The sequence below is a fragment of the Centruroides vittatus genome, unplaced genomic scaffold (genome assembly GCF_030686945.1).
Source record: "Centruroides vittatus isolate TY-2023 unplaced genomic scaffold, ASM3068694v2 contig_937, whole genome shotgun sequence".
NCBI lineage: Eukaryota > Metazoa > Arthropoda > Arachnida > Scorpiones > Buthidae > Centruroides > Centruroides vittatus.
The window spans coordinates 195,912-218,941 of NW_027122622.1; the positions used below are offsets into that span (position 1 = coordinate 195,912).

A 23,030-nucleotide genomic window follows, 5' to 3' on the forward strand; every position below is an offset into this window, starting at 1 on the left:
TCCTATAACCTAACGACACTGAGCGGGCAGTTGCAATTTTGAGTCTGCTCAGGGCCGCGTATTTTCTTCTAAAAAATTCTATTCTGATAGTCCGATAATTTGGCAATTCGTTTGGCTTTAAAATTATTTTTGGTTTGTCCCACATCTTAATTAAGCACGTGAAAATGACCAAAAAAGTGAGAAAAGTGAGAAAATGACCTGAAAAGTGAGAAAAGTGAGGATACTTCAGAAAAGTGAGTACAAGTGAGAAAAGTGAGCGACTCCGAGGCCTGTTATTGTTAGAACATTGTTATACGATGCACGTGGACCGTTAGTTTAGAACATTTTTAAACACTCCACGTGAACAGATACGTTAAAAAATCTGGTCATTTGAATTTCACGTCGTTTGATTTTGACTAGCTTCAAAATTTTTACGTTCGTATTCGTTTTACAACATCCGGCTCGTTTTTCCAGAGGAAGAACCCAGACGTTGTTAAGGAAACATTTGATTTCTAAGTGAGAATTCGTATTACGCAGTGATTAAAAGTTCACGTAAATTAATTATTTCGGTTATACACCCGAACGTGCAGATTGGCTTTATAATAAAAAGTTTTTGGATAGTTTAGAGTAAGGATGCACCAATAAGCAAAATGGTCGATACCGATTAATCGGCCGATTAGTGGTAATAATTTATTGTGTTAATAGTTATATGATGATAATCATATTTGAGATTATGTATTCTTAATAAAAATATACAATCTCATATGGTAAAAATAATTTTATAACAATTTGTTATAAAAGTAATTTTTAATATGAAGCTATTTTTTCTTTTTTAGATTCATGTATTAATAATTTATTATTTTAATTTATTTTGAAAAACTTTTGAATTTTAATTAATAGCCAAATCCAAACCCCCGACGGCTTCCAATATCACTTTGAAACTTTTTAAGAAAGATAAAAACAAGAAGTTTTCCAAGTGCAATTTGTGCCGGGCTTCTATATCGAGAGGTGGAAAAAATTCTAAAACCTTTACCGCCGCAAATATGACAATCATCTCAAAAAATGTCATCGTGAAAACATTTTAAAAGAAATTGGAAAGACGAAGTTCTGAAACCAAAGAAGCTGGATGTTCATCGGTAACAACGGAAACTCATATCCAAAGACAAGCAACTTTAACTCAATTAATAGAGAAAAAAAATTGTGGATATAAATGATCAACAATCCAAAGAAGTTCATTATTTGATTAGAGAAATGATAAGTTAATAAGTATAGATATACAGCCACACTCTGTTGCGTCCGATTACTAAAAAAATAGTTTCTAATTACAATATTCCCAGCAGAAAATATCTTTCTGAAAATATCATCCCTGTTATATTTCAAAACGTTCAGTCAAAAATTCAGAAAGCTATTGATGATGCAAAATATATTTCTTTAACTGCTAATATTTGGACAGCAACTACAAACAATTCTCCTTTTTCAAGTGTAACAGCTCACTGGTTGAAGGATGATTTTCAGCAAGAAAGAGCAGTTTTGCAAATTGTTCCTTAAGGGTTCCCACACAACTACACAAATCAGTGAACAGATACACATTGTTCTTGAACAGTATAAGCAGAGCTTAAAGCAGTCATGGCAGTAAAAAAAAAGTGAGAAAAGAGAGTTCACACTGAAAAAAAGCTAAAAAAGCTAATAGTGTTAAAGTGAACTAAAACAGGCGTTATTAAAAAACCAGACAAACACACACACATTTTGTATCAATAACATTGCATATGATACTAGATTAATTATTTAGTGGGCTGAAAAAATTAAATATGAAAATAGTTAAGCCGAGTTTATACTCCAGAAAAGTGACCAGTAAGACTACATTAAGTTTTAGTGTGCCCCGTGAGGAGTTTCCACCATTATACAGCAAACGGAATGGAGGAGTAACAACTACCAGAATGTGTCTCCGTATAACAGACGTGGGCAAATGCGGCTCGGAGAACCACGTGTGGCTCTTTTTGAGTTACGTGCGGCTCTTGCAGAAAGTGTTAATTTCTGTTTTTTATTATTATTTTTACAGTTTTATGTTTATAATTTTGTGAAAATATGTTTATTAAAAAAATTCAATATTTGTTTTATATTATATAATAAAATTGCACACCTTACCATACTATCTGCCACAACAGTACCAAACTGCAGCTCCCACGCATTTTGCAAAACCTACATTTTGGCTCCCACTGAACTCTTGCTTGCCCACCCCTGCCATATAACATGCCAAATTTCAAATGCTATTTATTTCAAGGTACATTTTTTGATTTTTTGTTTAAAAAATTTGTAATTAATGAAGGATTTTCTTTTGTTTAACTCATGCTGCAGATTCTGCACTTCTCTTGTTTTCTCCTCTTCATCACACTGAATTTTCTTCGCACCTTCCAATAGCCCTTGGGCAAGATGTATCTCTTCAGCGTTGTTTTTCTCAACAGCATTTCATAGTCTATTAGTGGCTTCTTCAAACATTCTAGACCTCGTTTTCCTTTGCATTTCTTCTTCTTTTTTTTCTTTCAACTTGACTTCAAGAATATCAATTTTCTTTCTCTCCTGTTGAAGTACTTTTATTTTTTCTTCCTCTTCTTTTCTTTTCCTTCCTTCTTGTTCTTTTTTCTGCTTTATTTCTTCTTTCAGTTTACTTTGCTTGTCCAAAAAAGCCTTGTAATTAGCATATGCATTGCGAGCCAACCCAAGTAACTTCTTTGGCATTCGCACCAAAAAGGCATTATTGTTGTATACACGAAGTCCATCTTTTACTAACAGTAATGTAATCATTCGTTCTGACACAGAAGCTCTGTCTTCTGTCAGAATCCATCTAGAAATGGAGAACCCTCTTTCAACATCTGCATTGCCATGACTGAGAGCCAACAATGCTTTGACTACCTTAGCAACAGTTGGGTATTTTGGCATTCCAACAGAATTCTTCAGGTCAAATAAGTGCTTCCAGTAAGCATCAATTCTATGAGCTGCCTTCATGTCAATTGAGTCAGTCTCCAGTTGAAGTAACTTCCACTCATCTGATAAGATATCCATTGGGACCTCAAATGGCAAACCATTTGCAACCCTGGCAATGCCTCCACAACTTCTTTCCAAGATCCTTTCCTGTGGCTGCAAACACCTGATTGATTTCAAAGTAGTTGAGCCTATTGGAGATTTCTCAAGGAGATATTTACATGCATTAATATAACGCTTTTGTATTTGGTTCCTGAATGGTGAAGTATCCTTTTCTAGCAAAGAATCCAATTCTTTTTTCAAATCTGAGCTGCATGTTATGTCCTGCAAGAGCAGAAGGTTTTTTGCAACAAACAGGGTTTTCTGATCTGGCAGTTTGCCCCTAACAACAGTTTTCATGCACTCGGTGGTTAAGACCCGGCCCAACAAAGATTGCACCAAAGTAAACAATTCACTATAAAGTTTATGTATTAAGGGATCATTGCATTGAAAATGCCCAGTAAACTTTGTGAATAGTTCAGCACTAGATATTCCCAAATAGAGTTCAGCTTTGATGGTAGAACACTTCAATAAACTTTGAGATTATCTTATATGAAACACTATTCATTAAGCTGGAATTCTTCTGAGGGATGTGGTTTAGAAAATATAATATGAGCCCTTCCCATTGTTCAATCAGTCTTTTTGCTGCAGGACCAAACGTCAGCCATCTAGTTGATGAATACTTCATAAATTTGTTGAATGGCAAATTAAGTTTCTCTTAAATCTCTATGTATTCATCCCATGTGGAGGGCCACCCATCAAAAAAGCTGTGTGTTGCTACGACGAGATCACCATCTCCTCCCAACTGTTTCAGGCCTTTCAAAAAGGCATTGTGGATTGTATGAATGCTGCAAGTCCCTATGCTGATGAGGCCTTTTTGGCGAATTGTCAGAATTTCCTCATTCATGAGACGCAATACTTTTTTGTTTACGTTTGGTCCATCACATCCAATCATCAGTAATTTATCAAAAGGTAGATGTGCATTTTCAATTGCCAGTATTAATTTTGATTTAATTGTTTCGGCATCTGCATGCCCGATAAATGAGGTCTGGAGATGCCTGCAGACAACTTCCTGTTGTTCCTCTGACCAGTATCTGATCAGTATTTGCAGTTCTTTTCTATTTTCTACATTGCATGTCTCATCATAAGAAATGCTATAATATGACCGTTGTGCATCATCTACCATTTGATCAAAAAAATATGCGGTCAAAGCTTCAGTGATTAAATATCTCATTTTTTGATGTGACAAGAGAATTCTTTTGGAAGATTGTCTGCACACATGGCATTGATTGTCTCCTTTATATCATGACATGATGCAAATGAATAATTGCTGGCTATCGTTTTCATAGTCCATATAAGCTCTGCAGTGTAAGCAAAATCTTTTGCACTATAAAGTTGAAGCACAGGTAGTTGCAATGATTGGTGTTCTGAACTGGCACTTGAGTCTACAACATTGCTCACACTAGCAACACTTTCAGAACTAATACTTTGACATTGAAACATGTGAGGGGCAGTCGTCAGTCTTAACTGCTTGGGACTAAATGCTTCATTGCATTTATTTATATGTTTCTTACAACTTGAATGCATTTATGGATTGCATGGAAACCTTTACTCAATATACTGATGTTGGAAGCACACAATGTGCAGAAAAGCTCCGAGTCAGACAACCTACATCCCCAAGACGATACCACAAAACCATTTGAGTCAGTTTTAAGAAGCCAGCGCTCTCTAAGTGTGCACTTTGCCTTGCTCATAGTTTACTTTAGGTAATAGTTTCTGTCAAAATGAAAAATGCAGGACGCCATTAGAAAGCTGAAAAACATGATACATGCCAAATATATTATTATTATTATCTCTACAGAAGTTATTAATATTTAGGATACTTGTTTAAAATCTTGTATTTTCTGGCACGAGGATCGCTCAATCTTTAATTTTAGAAAGTGCTAGAAAGATACAAACTTTTAAAAAAAAGTGTCCTATAACATTTTATTTAATAACGGTAGAAATCAAATTTATTATCGCTCCTAAATTATTTTTGGTTTTTCTGCAGTAATCAAGAATGAGTGATGTCATCATTTTAGCGAAAGAATAGTAGAAACGATCATTGGGAGAAGAAAGTATTGTATTCCACACAATTTTCCGTCGCTAAAACGCGAGGTTCTACTGTTAGTATTAAATCAAATCGCTTAATGTTACCTTAGGTTCCAAGATGGTGGCTCGTCTCTGATTCCAGCAGGGAAACAGTGGGGACGAACGTTTTCCTAAACCTAACCTATTTTAATAAATTACCATAATTATTAGCAACCAAATTATTAGAATGGGTTAGCTTGCTGGAATCAGAGACGAGCCGCCATCTTGGAACCGAAGATAACATTAACCATAAAGTCTTTTTTTTTTCTTTTGTCTACTGCACTTAAGTAAATACAAATATTAAAAATAATGCTGTACAAAAATTATAGATGTACAGTACTTACACCTTAATGCAGTGCGAGTGAATCAAACCGTCACGGAGATCAGTCAGTATTTCACAAGGATACATGTAAGGAAACCCACGTGCAAATTCCTACAGCATGTGCAGAGCCTTCGGAAGCAACGTTGCCAGATACTTTTAGCTTTTGTAACCAAATATTTTTATAAGAAATAGCCCAAAACTTGCTGGCTCAAAAATTCTTTTTAACAATCCGAGATTTGACAATAAAATAAAAACCACCATTCATACTTTTCCAGCAATAACTTTAATCACAGAACAAACATTTTTGGCCAATTGACAAGCCTGATGCAGATCTGTTAACTGATCCGAAAATAAGGGCCGCAAGACTTAAAATACAAACAAACTGTAATTTACTATGTCGAAACATTCATTTTATATGCAAAATAGTGTGAGTTATGCAATAAATGATCTGGCCAAGACAGACTTTTTTTGGCTCTTTCAGCCCCGTGAACACTAAGAAAGCCTCTTTTAGCAAGCAGTTCGACCAAGATCACGTTCTCAACTGCCTCATACGTTCGACCAAGCTCACAATGGGGTGGCCGAGTCGTGAGAGATGGGGATTGACATATCCAATCGGATTATCCCCGAAAAATTTCTAGGCATTTTCTCGACTTGTCCGGATTCGATTTCCTGTCCTCCAGAGCGGTAGATTGCCAACTTGACCACCGCTCGGCCATCCAAGAGTCATACCAAAATGGACTATAAAAATTAATTTTCCTATATAATATTCCTACTAGTTATTAATTTGCTATTTCAAAAGGATTATCAAACTAAATTATTTAATTTGAAAGTTGACAAATCGATTTCATTATTAAATCGATACGTACTGTACAGTAGTAGTAGTAGTAGTAGTAGTAGTACTAATAAAGTTCAAAAATAGGCCACAGTCTCCCCTGGTTACTGGTGGCGAAAGCAGCACCGGCCCAAGCATGGCTACTGCAATGCCCTCAACAGATGTGAGGAACCAACCCAGCCTTGGTGTTTCTGTGGCAATTCATCCACAGACCACAAAGGCTGGAAAACCACGCCAACGGATGAAATGGACAGTAGAAATGAACGAGTTTATCATCCGTACTTATTACACGATCACAAAACTGGAAACAAACATCACAGCATACACACAACAACTACACCATAAATTCACACAATATCCTCACCTCACTGTCACTGAACAAAGGGTTGTTGATCAAAAAAGAACAATTATACACAACAACCTTATTCCACAAACAACGCTTGAGCTTATCAAACAACAGGTTGCTGATCAAATACATCAACAGACAGAAACATCTAACATTAATGAAGATCATGTAACCTGTCAGGATAATCCAGCAACAAGCATTGATAATAACACACATACAACAATTACCACTAATGATACTACAGACACTTCCTCGTCCATCACTGATAACAGACATGGATTTAGTTAATACGCTCTCACTTATATATCAGAAAACACTCACTAAATATACAGGCACAGATCCCACACAATGACCACGAATACCAAAAATCAACACGTCAAAAAAAGTAGGAAAAACACTAAATTATGTAAACACTCACTTAATACCACACTACATTCATTCAACTTCTACACTCGCAGACATTCATACATTAGTTTATGCTGGGGCAGTCGCAGTAGTGACACACCATGGACTGAAAGTACAATCACAGACAAATACACAGAAAACACAATTCTATCACAAGCCTGCCTGACAGAGAAGAATAGAAACACAAATAAATGACATTAGACAGCAATTAGGCAGGATGACATAATACACTAAAAACAACATAAAGGAAACAGCTCAAAAAACATTTTCAGGCAAATAAAAACACACACAAAACATGAACATCACAACACATTACAGAATACATTGATATACTAAAACAAAAATTTGCTGCCAAACACGTAGACTCAAACAATACAAAACATGTACACTACGAAAACAACAAAATAAATTATTTACAAACAATGAAAAACTCTTTTACAGACAAATTAATAACAAAGCAAACACTGATACACAGCACAGTGGCACACCAACAGAAGAAGAACTCACAACATATTGGTCTTCTCTTTGGTCCAGTGCTGTCACGCACAATGCCGATGCAGGCTGGATCGAGGAGGAGAACAGAAACTTGCACAACATACCAACTATGCCCTGTGCTGAAATAAACATACATGATTTCCAATACACTGTTAACAGAGCACACAACTGGAAGACACCTGGTGTAGACAACATTCACAATTTCTGGTACAAAAAGTTCACATCACTGCACCAGGAACTAGCTAAACACCTAACACACATTATCATCAATCCACAGGACATGCCAAATTTTCTTACTCAGGGCATCACCTACATGAAACCTAAAAACAACAATACCACAGACCCCACACAATACAGACCAATTACATGTCTCCCAACACTGTACAAATTATTGACATCCTGTATCGCAAACAAAATATACAAACATATTGAAGAACACGACATTCTAACAGAACAACAAAAAGGTTGCCGTAGAAATCACAGGGAATGCAAAGAACAGTTACTCATAGATTCAGTCATTCTACGGCAAGCACACAAACAACACAGAAACATACACATGGCATATATAGACTACAGAAAAGCATTCGACAGTGTTCCACACAGTTGGCTGCTACATATTCTGCACATGTACAAAATACATCCATCACTCATTGCATTCTTTCAAAACACTATGCAGCACTGGAGAACAACACTACATCTCAGGGTTCATAACACTTCCATACAAACAAACCAAATTTTTATTAGGCGAGGAATTTTTCAAGGAGATTCCTTGAGTCCTCTCTGGTTCTGCCTAGCCTTGAATCCATTATCCAACATGTTAAACAACACACAATATGGCTACAATATCAGGCATGAAAAAACAACACAGTATACACTGTCACATCTCATGTACATGGATGACATAAAACTTTATGCATCCACACAAAAATAACTTCATCAACTCCTACAAATCACACATTCGTACACCAAGGACATACAAATGGAATTTGGCCTAGATAAATGCAAAACACTTCACATAGAAAAAGGAATCCTGAAGAAAGAAGATTCTGCACTTGGAAATGGAGACGTTATTGAATCCATGGAAGAGGACAAGTACTAAAAGTATGTAGGATTCCAACAGGCCAAACTTACAGAACATGCACAAATAAAGCAAAGATTAATTAAAGAATACCAAAGTAGGTTAAATGCTATTCTCAGAACACAGTTAAATGCAAAACACATAGTTAAAGCAATAAAGACATATGTTATCCCAGTACTCACATATTCTTTTGGAGTTATACATTGGGCTCACACCGATCTTGAGCAACTCCAAAGGAAAACAAGAACACCATTTACTAAGCATAAACAACATCATCCTAAATCTGCCACAGAAAGATTAATCCTTCCACGTAAAGATGGCGGTCGTGGCCTGATTGACGTAGTTAACCTTCACTACCAACAAATACAGTCACTGCGAGAGTTTTTCTATAAAAAACAAGAAACATCACAATTACATAAAGCAGTAACTCTAGCAGACTCAAATAACACACCATTAAACTTATACTCACATCATATGGACACAACACAACATATAAAAAGCAAAGACACCATTAAGCAATCGTGGGCTCGAAAGGCACTCCATGGCAGGCATCCTTATGATCTGGCCCAGGATTTTGTTGACAAAACTGCGTCAAACAGCCGGTTAACTCGGGGATGCCTCTTTGGGGAGACGGAAGGATTTGTGATCGCCATACAGGATCAGGTCATAAATACTAAAAACTACAGAAAACACATACTCAAAGATGCAACACTCACAAATGACACGTGCAGAAAATGTCACATCATGCCAGAAACTATACAACACATCACTTCTGGTTGCAAGCTCTTGACACAGACAGATTATTTACACAGACATAATCAAGAAGCAAATATGATACACCAAAAGCTTGCAAAGAAACACAAATTAGCAGACATCCACGAACCATACTACAAATACATTCCACCGACAGTATTGGAAAATAACACGCACAAAATGTTCTACGACAGAGCCATAATCACAGATAAAACAATTTACCACAACAGACCAGACATCACACTCATTGACAAACACAATAAAATCACATACATTATAGACATATCCATTCCAAACACTCACAATATACAAAACGCATGCACTGAAAAAATTAGCAAGTACACAGAACTCGCCCAGGAAATAAGGTATCTGTGGAGGATGGATAGGGTGCTTATTGTACCTGTTGTTCTCTCCTCTACAGGTGTCATACCACACACACTACACAAAAGCCTGGGCACATTACAATTGAATAGAAACACATACATCACACTACAGAAGGCCACTATATTGAATACATGTCATATTGTGAGAAAATTCCTAAATACAGACGCACACACTGATACACTTCTTTAATTTCTGTTTTGGTTACTATGCCTTGACTTTGGTCCGGCATAGTACACAGCCACCGGTGTTAACCGAGTATATCTCACTTAACCCAATATAATAATAATAATAATAATAATTATTATTAATAGATAAAGAATGCCTACATCTCACAGTACAAAAAGTAGACTAGAGAAACAAATTAAAATATTAAAAACAGATATTTTCGATGATATAAATTTATTACAGTAGAATCTCGGTTATCCGGACCTCTATTATCCGGATTTTCGATTATCCGGATTGTTCAAAATAAACAAAAATTGTACGAATTTGCTGATTTGCACTTGGCGAATTGTGACACTGTTGTATGTACGTGATGGAATGCATAGAACAAAATTTTGAAAAGACCATTAGTAAATTCCAGTAACACAGTAGAAAGTGGTAAAGGAGACATTGCGGAAGCAATAGCACAAATTTCAATATGTGCCGAATGTGACAAAGATGTAACCGAGTGGTTAAATTGCGATGCGAACGATCCTAGATTCCAAATTTTGAATGATGAGGAAATAATTAAAGAAATATCTGCCTCAGATGAACAAGATCGAGAAGACGAAGAAGAGATTTGCGAAGTAAGAGATATTGGTCCTACACATTCTGAAGCTTTTCGGTGCTTAGATGTCACCATGAAGCGGTTTGAGAGCTAAGAAGAGCTTATCTCAGGACAACTTATATGCCTTAAAAGTATTCGCGATTTAGCAGCTTCAAAAAGAACAGCTAGCTTTAAACAAAAATCGATAATTGAATTTCTTAATAAAAAATAATTTAATATTGAAGCTGTATATAAATCTAAACAAATAAAAATTATTTATAATGTATGTACAGTACATGTCTTTCACTGTCAATTATTTTTTTTCTTTCGATTATCCGGATTTTTCCTTATCCGGACTACCTTCATTCCCAATTAGTCCGGATAATAGAGGTTCTACTGTATTATAAGGAAAAGTTAAAATCACTTTTCCTGTATCTATTAAAACAGAGAAACAGAAGTTGAACTGATGAAGGGGAAGACTGACAGAAATACAAAAACCCAACTGATAAACCTGTAAACGTATTGTACATATTAGTATAATAAAGAAATCTAAGTCAATTTTGAAATTAAAGAACTGCGATTTGATAAGTCCTTTGTAACAGGAAAATTAACATCATTTTTTCTAATTTTATTATTAAGGATTAACATGTCTAAATTATAGTGTGAGAATACAGGGCTTGTTTACACAACTAGCCAATGCGTCACCCTGTCGGAACTTTTGGTCCGCTCACTGCGTCCAAGGATGGCTTTATCGAGCTTATATTAGATCGGGATTCGGGAAAATCGTGATCTTGTCAGAACTGACACCAGTTACACTATTATTTCTAATCGTGGTTTAACTCACGATTTATATAATATCGAATAAATTCGAGTAGGAGGGTCGCGAGTAAGTGATCCAGACACTGGCTAGGAGTTGAGTCATCAAATAGGCCACATGAAACAAATAAAACTTAAATTTATTAAAACGATAAAAATAAACACGATTACAATTATTCTAGGCAAAACAATTACAAATAATAGAGGTAAATCAAAAGATACCAATACCCTAACTTGTATTTGTAAACTCTCTCTCACAAGTATATTACCTCATTTATTAATATAATGTGATTGCTAAACTTTTCTGTAAAGAATTACAATAGTTAAATAAAGAAATATAAAGAATTGAGGATTTCTCTTCTCCGAAAATGTGAACAAAGTAGAGAGATAAATATAATTATTTATATCCTAAAATTTAGTATTTTCTTATTCTTTAGATAATTTTCAGAGTAATTTTATAAAATTTAATCCTTCTTAATCTTTCCATAATGTTTTTATCAACAGTCACTTGGACTTTTTTATTTTTACAGCACGATATCGTAATATACACACAAGCGTCCAATTTGCTTTACGCGTATAGCAAACGTAAAGCTGTTTTACTTTCACTGCAGCAACCTCTTGCAGCAAACATTTAGAAACGGTTCGCTACATTGCAGCACTGCATTTAGAAATTGCAGTTTCAGAGAGTTCACTGTAAAGCGCTTATCGAGCACTGCATAAAGAAATGCAGCCTATACACATGTACAGATGGCGGTGTGACGTACAGTCACATGATAAGGCGTTTTCGAGCGTGCTGATCGCTATTTTGCTCCTGAGCACATTTACAAAAGTAAATAAATAAATAAATTCCATAGAAAGTGAAAAAAGCTAAAAAAGTGCGTTTCTCTCAGGAAAAGCTAAAAAAGAAGCTACAAAAAAAAGCTAAAAAGCGAGTCACTTTAAGCCCTATATAAGTTGACATGTGATAAAATATTCTTAGTACTGAGATATTCTGGAGAAAATGTGGTAGCTGGAATCAGGAATTGCAACTTAGAAGCATTATCATGCTTTATACATACACTACAGCTGACACTAAATGAAGGCACTGAGTACAGCATTATTAATAGTTTTTCTTGCTAATGCTTTCAACAAATTTATTTTCGTTGTCTTCGGGTGAATAAAAAATTTTTAAATCAAACATAAATATAAAAGGAAAGCGCACCACAGAGCTTACAAAAAAGGTGCTCAAATAGAATTACAACTCGTTACGAGCCCAAACAGCAATACTCTGAGCCTGCAGCAACCAAAAACTCCTCTTTACATGGGAATCTCTACTCACAACAACCTAGGAAACATGCAATACTCCCACTCTTGACCTGCTCAACATGGGTTGCTCTATATAAACGGTTAAACGGCGATTCACATCGTCTGTCACACCACTGACGTGAACCGGCATCCACGCATGCTCCATATTACATCATACGTATAACATTGCACCACAACATCAAATGTATTTGAAATTTGTAGCTGGCTCATAACGACTTTAATCCAAAATTTTTTGAGTGTTGAACACAACATTGTGTTATTAATTAAACACTTGGCTTTTTTCGCATCTTTATTCAGTTGACCAAGTCAACCAAAATTTTTGTTTAAAATAATATGCATTTCATTCTCGTTTGAATATTTATATTCAATTTAAAAAGTTTTTATTTGCCTAAAAGATGATGAAAATAAATTCATTGAAAGAGCTGGCAAGAAAAAACTAATAATAATGCTGTACTCAATAAACTTTTCTTTCCATTATTCATCACTTGGCATGAGTATGAAGCTAGATTATATTAAGAATTCACTTCTTGTTGAGAAAATAAACAAACTATAATCACAGTTAATAGAAATATTGTCCTGCAAATCTTCGAATTTGCTTACGGCTACAGCATAATGATTAAAATGTGTGACAAGTTAAGTTTGTAAAAACACAAATTAATTCAAGATGTTCCTACTTGCTGGAAATCTACATACTACATGTTGCAAACAACTTTGAACAGCAAAATGCCCTTGTCACGTATGCTATCTAAATATATAAAACTACTTGTCCTGACTGACTGACTGAGTCACCGATTCATCACAGCCCAGAGCAAACCGCTGAACCTAAAGAGGTAAAATTTGGTACACAGTTAAGGTATGTCATGAAAACTCACACTAAGGATGGAATTTTCAAACCCCCCCCCATGGGGAAGAGAGAGCATTAAGGCTTAACCTGAAGAACAGCTTCTACTGTACTATTTTAGATGCAACTTTTTGTTTCTGGTGGTAATAACTTAATTTCCGAACGTACAATATTTACTTATTACGATTTTTTAACCAAATGTTCAAACCGTTTTAAATTCGAATTTGTTACTACGTATTTGTTCGATTTTAGAACGATTGCTAACGTTCTAGAAAATTGATCAAATTGAAAACGTTCGATTGCATTAGAAGATTCTCAGTAATAAGGGGTATGTGTAATGCAAGTAATTTTATAAATTTGGGGCTCAACTGAGGGCTATTTCTACCAAATTGCAAAAACCTCGCGAGCAAAGCCGCGGGTAACAGCTAGTAGATAATAAAATTCCTGCGTCGAGCCCATATTAGTGGTCTCTTGTTGAAAAAACTGTTCTACTTTTAAAACCATTCAAATAAATTACTGTGGAAACCAGCAAACAAGAAACCACCTCATCTTCAATAATTCCCACAATAGAGACTGAAATTATTCTTATGAAACGTAAAGATCAGTAGTTCCTTTAATGGCATTAATACCACAACAGAAGTACTAAAAGATTCAATAAAGAAAAGATTTTCAGCATATATAGAAAATAAGTCTTTATGCTTGTCACCTTTATTAGATCTGATATTCAAAGGGATATGGTAGAAGAAATAAAAAGATGGACAATTGATAGCTTAGATCAGTGATTCTCAACCGCCGCGTCACGGCACTTTAGTCTGCCGCGAGATTTTTGAAGTGTGCCGCCACTGCAAATACCCATAAATAAGCGACGTCAGACAAGTGGTTCAATTAGTTCTACCTACAAAGGGCGCATTTGAAAATTGTAACCGGTGTTACCGGTAACTGCCGGTAGTTACCAAGGCATTTCGAAAACATGACCTAAATAACCAACTGTGTTTAAAAATCACTGTTATGATGTCACAGTTTGTTACCAAAGTAACCACGTGTGCCACCAAATTTGTACTATTCCATGCACTACGGCGACCGTAGAACAATCCTTCACTATACTTTAAAGAGTGAAGACCTGGCATAGGCACACTATGAGAGAAGAAAAACTCATAGTAATTGGAAACTCTTTAAACTATTGTCGTGTAAACAGAAAGGTTTCCAATAACATTTCAACATATGTATATTTGTGGTACTTTTTTTCAGAAATCTTTTCATGCATATTATAAAATAAATTAATGTAAAGAAATATGAATAACATATATTCTTTTACTAAAATATTTATGTATCAAAGCATTTATATAGAACTTTTGAACACCTGTAAGTAATTATCAATTCTCAGATAGGAAACTGATAATAAAACTGCTGCTTGGAAATATTTAATGTTCTGTAAGTAGAAAGGCTTCCAATACCAGGGTGTTATTCTATTTATTTTTCATTTATTCATGTATATTAAACTTTGCAGCTAAATTGCTGTTGTGATGAACCATTTTCACTTTCTCTTGATAACTAACACGATTTTCTATAACAGCACTTTGCATTTCTTTCAATTTCGAACAATTTCAAACAAACTGAAATGAACTTCCTTTGTTGCTAGACTAATTCATAATACCTGCACCTAATTTCAAGGGTGGGAAAATGTCTGAGGTAGGTTCAAACAACAGTTTAGACTAACTCATTATATTAGGAGGGGGGAAACATTGTTGAGATGGGTTCGAACAATAGTTTAGACCATATATATTTGTGGAAGTGGTCACTTATTACTGTTGTTATATATTGTTTTGGACCAAAACTCAATGCCTGTGGTCGCGTTACACAGGTGGTCGTTTAATCCGGGTAACGTATTCAAAGACTATGTATAAACTATTCCGTGCCAGAAATTTTTGCCCATTTTGACAGGTGCCCTCGAATTCACTGTATTTAATATCAATTATTTGTTGATTTTGAACTCAGTTTAGTTACATCATAAAAGATCATCACATCCACTCACTGAGTAAAACATTTGCATTAAATATATATTATAAATATATATATATATATATAAAATATATATTTATAATATAATATAATGTAATATATATATATTATCTATATGTATAATCTGCTATACTCTTACATACTGCATCTAATTTCATATATTACTTCATATAAACAAACCTAAATGACTCTTGACTTGCCAATGTCCATAGGCAGCATAAATGCTGCTTTTGAAGAGACACGGGTCATCTTCCAGAGAAAGTACAGTGACAGCTCGGGTTTCGTCGATAATCCATCCGAAAACAATCGGTAAAATCCGAAACTGATGAAAACTGAGGCAATTATTTCCATATGAATCAATGTATCCAATTAATTTGTTCTAGACACTCCAAAATATAAACCAAAAGTACATTTTACAGAGAATAAATAGTGTTTAATACTAAAAGCAATAAGAATTTAATATAAAATGGAATGTAATGTAATGAATAATGAGCATTTAACATGGCATTCAAAGGGCTGCTGGCTCTGAAAACTTTCTTTGGTCCCACGATAAATGAAAAAGGAAAGGAAAGCAATGGAACTGTGGCTTTTTTAAAAACTCTTTCTGCCCTGTGGATACTAAGAAAACCTCTTTTAGCAAGCCCATTATGAGTTCGGCCAGTAACACAATGAGGTGGCTGGATGGTGAGAGACAGGGCCAAACATATCTGGATGGACCACCACACAAAAAATTCTTAGAGATTTTTCAACCCATCTGGATTTGATTCCGGGTTTACCAGAGTGGTTACCTGCCACCTTGACTGCTCGGTCATCCGGCCGTCATAGAAAATTTGTCTGGCTAGACGCACAGACTAATATGCACACACGATGAGAAACAACACCACACTGAGCAGGAAAACGTGTGGGTCACCCTTTGTTTTTGCAAAATTAGCAACGAGGTCATACGGGCACACCAACGAAATCCGAGACAAATTTTTCGCAAAAAAAAAAAAAAAAACGACAAAAACCAAAACCGACAATAACCAAAGTCAGCGATACCCGAGGCATTACCGTAATTTTTCCGTGTCTAAAATTGGGATTATTTTTTAAAGGAGACTTTCAAAACATATCATAAGTTAAAGGAAAATAATATTTGTGGTGATAATTATATAATTAGCAAAGAAGAATGTATAAATCACGTTTCAAAACTAATGGGTTCAGCACTAAAAAAATTAAAAGAAATGAGTAAATTGACTGGAATAAATTTAAGAAGTAAAGGTCATCTCACAAATGAAAAAAATACAGAATTACTATGGACAAGCAATAAAAAATAATGCACCAGATATTGAAAAAATATGAGAAATGCTGCTTTTGCATCCCTTATACCAGATATGATTTCAAGAGATGAAGAGCCACATCATACATTTTGTCCCACCGGTGTCCAGTCTTGGTGTTATTTTAAACGAGCTCTCAAAGATCCATCTCAAAAACGAAAACACGCACCCACACTTCCAAAAGAAATTTGTCAAGCTCTTTTGCCTATATACAAACGATTGACTGATCAAGAACTTTTAAAAAGATGTACTAGAAATAAGACCCAAAACAACAATGAAAGTCTTCATTCACTAATTTGGCAAAAATGTCCTAAAATTAATTTTGCATCATTAAAAACAATTTCTACAGCAACTTCCTTGGCCATTATACAGTTTAATAAAGGTCCTACTGCATTTATAAACACCCTTACTAAATTAAGTATTTCTATTGGAAATTATCATCTGGAAGCAACAACTTTTACATTAAAAAGGATTAATCTGATGCTACTAGATCAGTGGTCCCCAACCTTTTCTAGGATGCGGAACACTTTTGTGAGCAATTTTCTTTAGCGGAACACTTACTTAAGTTAATAAGAAATACATAATTCTAATAAAATAACTGATGACAAGCTTGAGCAGTTATAATTCAAAATCTCTACTCATATTATAAACACCAATTCTAAGACAGGAAAAAATATACCTAAATAACTTTAATGGAAACTTGTGCCTGATGTTTTTTACATATTTCATTCAGTTTTTATCGTTGCCTTTATCTTATCGAAACAGTAGTACACTCCATAAGTACGAGTCGTACAGTACATATATATTTAAGTTCATGAAAATTTTATGATTTTAATTTTTTGATATTCGGCAGCTCGAATACGATTGTACCCTTTCCGATTTGTGACTAAATCTGCGAAACACTTGGGAGATGCTTACGGAACACCAGTGTTCCGCGGAACACCGGTTGGGAACCACTGTACTAGATTCTCAAGTGAGAAGACCAAAAAGGAGGATGCACACATGCAGTGTGGCAAGGAAAAGCGACAGAATGACGTCACTTTTTTTGCCACAGAGGTCTATTTTGTGCCACTTTTCTCGGGCCGCGAATGTCGGTCGAATTCTATCTATCAATTCGTCTGGCAGTCACACGAGAAAATACAATCACGTGGTGTTTTAATAGCAGAAAGTTTGACATGGTTAACCGAGATAACTAACATTAGAATAGAGGAAATAATAATAAATTTGACACACATTCTACACAGATACAGTAATCATATATTATTTAATTCATGAAACAAAAAAGCCAAATCTTACTCAAAATAGTATTCTTTATCGAGAGATCTTAATCAAAGAATAAGCCTATTTTGTACATCAGTTCTTTATCAATCCAACAAAGTATCTCAGCAAAGTTCTTGCCAATATGATATCTCTAATCCAAAATCTTCATTCGAATCTTATACAAAATCTTCTAGCTAAATGAAATGAGCCATACAAAACATAATTTGTAAACACGTGGATAGCAACAGTGTCGCTATTGTTTGCCATCTTGAATACTGAACGCATGTGCCAAAATGTAAACGAATTGCCACTTGTGTGGTTGTGCTGCCGTGCGGCGAAGATGCGTTTGCGACACCACTTTTCCTTTCCGCGCCACACGTGTGCATCCTCCTAAGAAGATTAAAAAGATTATAAAAAAAAAATGAAAAGATTGAAAACAAGTGATAAAAATGAAGCTACAGAGGGCATAATATATGAAGCAGGAGCTTTTTAAAACAGAAATAACAATTTTATATGCATAATTCTGTTTCAAAACTTTAAACTTGTTTTTCTCAAATTGTGATTTTTGTTGATTTTACAGTTTTGGGAAATCTATAATTTAAAAATTGCTGGATGTAGATTTGTGAAATTTGGCACATATCAGCACTAATATGTATGGAAATGGGCCATATACTTTATTTTATGTAATACTTATAAATTTATTAATATAAAAAAAATGATTAAGTACACAGAATCTGAAATATTTGATATTAAAAGCAATTTAAGCAGTATTAAATATATTTATCTCATACACCAAAACCACTTATTTTACCCTTTTGCTATAACATAAAAGATTTATTTAATAGATAAGTATCTAATATTCTAGTTAGCAGTTTTTAGAAATACATTTCCTTAAGGCAAAACAAAAATTTTTTTTAATAATTACAGATATATAAAATTCAATTCAATTCAAAATTTATTCGTAATAAGGCGATAGCCAGTTACACAGATATATAAAATTGTTAAACCACATCAAGCTTAACAACATATAATTATTTCATTGCTTTAGATCAGCGGTTCCCAACCTTTTTTTGACCAGGGACCACTTTCATTTCATTGTTGTTAGCAGGGACCACAAGGTTTAAGAAAAATAAACTGTGTCAATCTAAAAATAAACTTTAATCGAAACTTTTAACATAAGTAATCGTTAAACTCGAGTAACATGCTTTAACAGTACTATTATAATAGAAAACATAACATTTTTAGTAAAAATTAAATGCAGTTTGTATCAATGTGGGAATAATAATTTAAAATGAATAACACTTGGATATTAGTCCGTTTTTACGACACTTTAATAAAAACCAAAGTTGAGCTTTTTGTTTTAACCACGATGTTCTAGTATTCAACAAATTAAAGAAGTGTTTTCTAGTAGCTTCCATAACAAAATAGTATTAACACACTTCACGCCAACATAAAATAAAGAGTAATTAACACAGTTGTGTTGCGGCGTTATTAACAGTTATTTGTAAAGTTTTACATATAAACGCAAGTACTTTCAACAACTTACGGTTGTCATCTTCAGGCAATATCGAATACTGTAATTTTCGAACAACTTAGTTCTATTTAACGGACTATTTAAATTACGTAAAACACGTGCGTGGAAATCCAATAAACATATTAAAATGCAATAAATATTATTGATGTAAAAATAAGCTGCTATAATATGCTACGCTAATATAAATTAAAGATAGAGGTGCCGTATTTGTGGTGTACCTAACAGAGACGAATTTATAATGTAGATTATTTAAATAATGTTACCCATAATTGCGGGATTTCCAATGTTGGAGAGTTGCACGGTGTTAAGGTGGCTATGTATAGACTCTCCCATATGAATATTTCTCTTCGATCGTTGCAAGGTTTTAGCATTTTTGTGTGCCCCAAAGTGGAAGATAATCTTGATTTAGTACTTTTTTTTAGCTAATTCTGTTGTTGGTTTATTATTTCTGATATCATCTTGGTGTTCAAGAATGCGGGTGTGTAGCATTCTTGTGGTTGCTCCTATATAAGTAATTTCCTCCCCTGATAATGTGTGCTTTAGTAAGATTTCGTACACTCCCGATTTCTCATTTAATGTGAGAAAATCTCTATCGTTGCATAACGTACGTCTTAAGGTTGACTGGGAGACCTATGGGCAATAGAAACCCTGTTTTCTAAATATGCATGCTATTTTTAGAGATAAATGGCCGAAATACGGTATCGGAGGCTGTACTAGAGTGAGTTGTTCTTTGTTGCAGAGGAAGGATTTTGGAAATAATTTATTCTTGACCCGGTTAAGGAGATAAAGAAATCTGGAATCGGAATACCCAGCATTATGTACCGCCTTGTTGATAATTTGTAATTCTTTATCTATTAATGTTTGGGTGGATGGTAAGAGGAGCACTCTCCGGATGAGAGAAGTAATGGCAGAATTCACAAAACTTGCAGGTTGGAAGGCGGCTGCAGGGATAATATATGGTAAGTTGTTATTTTTATGGTACACTGAAATTATTCCTCGGAAGTAACCATCTAAATCTGTTTGTTGCTGATAAAAATAAAAGATTTGTTCTATGCAAACACCAGGATTTCTTATCAAGAGCCAATGAATTTCTAGAACAATCCAAGTCGATTATACTGAATGAGGATTCGACAACATCAATATTAAGGAAAACATGAAAGGTTTTAGCACTCCCAGGAATTACAGCTACATTAGCAGGACCTCTCAATCCCCCATCTAATGTTGCATGCCCAAGATTATTCTTCGAAGCAAAAACACACAAACCTGAATGGCCGTTAAGACCCCTAGTTAACAAACGCTCCCACCCAAAATATTTCCTAGAGGCTGCACTAGCAAAACATGTTACTTCTTTAATCCCACCCTCCGAATTGGTAACTACAGCCGCTCTAGATGTCAAAGACTTCATAATCTCTGAATTGAATAGCTATCCTTGTTTTTCCTACCGGTGGTATAAAATAGACGTAATTTCCCTATATCCATCGGTTCCACACTTTGAAGCCGTCATGCTTATAAATGCCATATTACTGAAATCTGGTTATCCAACATCACATGTGTTGCATTTACGAGAGGCCCTCTTACTCGTCACGGAAAACAATTACTTTCAGTTCAATGGTAATATATACAAACAAACCCAAGGTGTGCCAATGGGTTCCCCCCTGTCACCCATTTTAGCAGAGATTATCATGAGAAACATAGAATTTCGCATTTTCCATGCTCCTTTAACAATCCACTATCCTATCTTGTATCTACGATATGTAGATGACATATTACTTGCATGGGACGGTTCTGCAGAAGAATTAGACAAGTTTATTCAAATGTTAACATCTATATATCCTACCATCAGGTTCACTGTGGAAGAGGAGCAAAATGCCAAAATCTCTCTTCTAGATCTTGAAATTTGCAGATCTCCTGACCTCAATTTTTCAGTGTACCATAAAAATAACAACTTACCATATATTATCCCTGCAGCCGCCTTCCAACCTGCAAGTTTTGTGAATTCTGCCATTACTTCTCTCATCCGGAGAGTGCTCCTCTTACCATCCACCCAAACATTAATAGATAAAGAATTACAAATTATCAACAAGGCGGTACATAATGCTGGGTATTCCGATTCCAGATTTCTTTATCTCCTTAACCGGGTCAAGAATAAATTATTTCCAAAATCCTTCCTCTGCAACAAAGAACAACTCACTCTAGTACAGCCTCCGATACCGTATTTCGGCCATTTATCTCTAAAAATAGCATGCATATTTAGAAAACAGGGTTTCTATTGCCCATAGGTCTCCCAGTCAACCTTAAGACGTACGTTATGCAACGATAGAGATTTTCTCACATTAAATGAGAAATCGGGAGTGTACGAAATCTTACTAAAGCACACATTATCAGGGGAGGAAATTACTTATATAGGAGCAACCACAAGAATGCTACACACCCGCATTCTTGAACACCAAGATGATATCAGAAATAATAAACCAACAACAGAATTAGCTAAAAAAAAGTACTAAATCAAGATTATCTTCCACTTTGGGGCACACAAAAATGCTAAAACCTTGCAACGATCGAAGAGAAATATTCATATGGGAGAGTCTATACATAGCCACCTTAACACCGTGCAACTCTCCAACATTGGAAATCCCGCAATTATGGGTAACATTATTTAAATAATCTACATTATAAATTCGTCTCTGTTAGGTACACCACAAATACGGCACCTCTATCTTTAATTTATATTAGCGTAGCATATTATAGCAGCTTATTTTTACATCAATAATATTTATTGCATTTTAATATGTTTATTGGATTTCCACGCACGTGTTTTACGTAATTTAAATAGTCCGTTAAATAGAACTAAGTTGTTCGAAAATTACAGTATTCGATATTGCCTGAAGATGACAACCGTAAGTTGTTGAAAGTACTTGCGTTTATATGTGAAACTTATGAATAGTTACAAAAATAAAAACAGTATAAATTTTATTAACGTTTTTTGTTTTCAATTCTTCTCAAATGAATGTTAAAAGTTTGTTTGCACCCTTGACTAAACACATTATGAAGCTTGTAAATAAATTAATTATTATTCTGAAATTTTCCATAGTTGTGTTACAGAAAATGTCTCTATTATCATAATGTGGAACCAATAAATTTGCTCTAAAAACAAATTCCGAAACCAAACTATATATAAAATCTGATGTTAGTATACTCTCTTTACATTTGTATCAAATAACAAATATTTTTACATAATATAGACAAATGCATGGCATACAGTTGTCACTTTAAACAAAAATAACCAGTGCAATTAAAGTTGTAGAAAATGATTCGTATCATTTACTCGAGTGGTTGCAAAAAAATTTCACCGACGATCCAAATATTTATATTTGTAAATAAATTGTACATTAAACAATAGGAAACAAGTTGAGGCATTGACAGAACCTGGAATTAATCTAAATTGACAAAAA

General features: G+C 34.6%; 1 protein-coding gene and 2 pseudogenes across 1 annotated transcript; 2 read left to right on the forward strand and 1 right to left on the reverse strand.

Annotated features, from left to right (window-relative positions):
• Positions 1-2,251: 2,251 nt before the first annotated feature.
• On the reverse strand, positions 2,252-4,584 carry LOC136984892 (uncharacterized; annotated as a pseudogene).
• Positions 4,585-8,585: 4,001 nt separating this feature from the next.
• On the forward strand, positions 8,586-17,333 carry LOC136984894 (uncharacterized; annotated as a pseudogene).
• Positions 17,334-21,080: 3,747 nt separating this feature from the next.
• Positions 21,081-21,857, forward strand: LOC136984895 (uncharacterized). Its single transcript, XM_067282039.1, has one exon. The coding sequence runs from the start codon at positions 21,081-21,083 to the stop codon at positions 21,855-21,857; it is 777 nt and encodes a 258-aa protein (XP_067138140.1).
• The last annotated feature ends 1,173 nt before the right edge of the window (positions 21,858-23,030 follow it).

Excerpts from the sequence above, each read along its gene's own strand:
- LOC136984895 (XM_067282039.1), top strand. The coding sequence starts at position 21,081 with ATGCTTATAAATGCCATATTACTGAAATCTGGTTATCCAACATCACAT.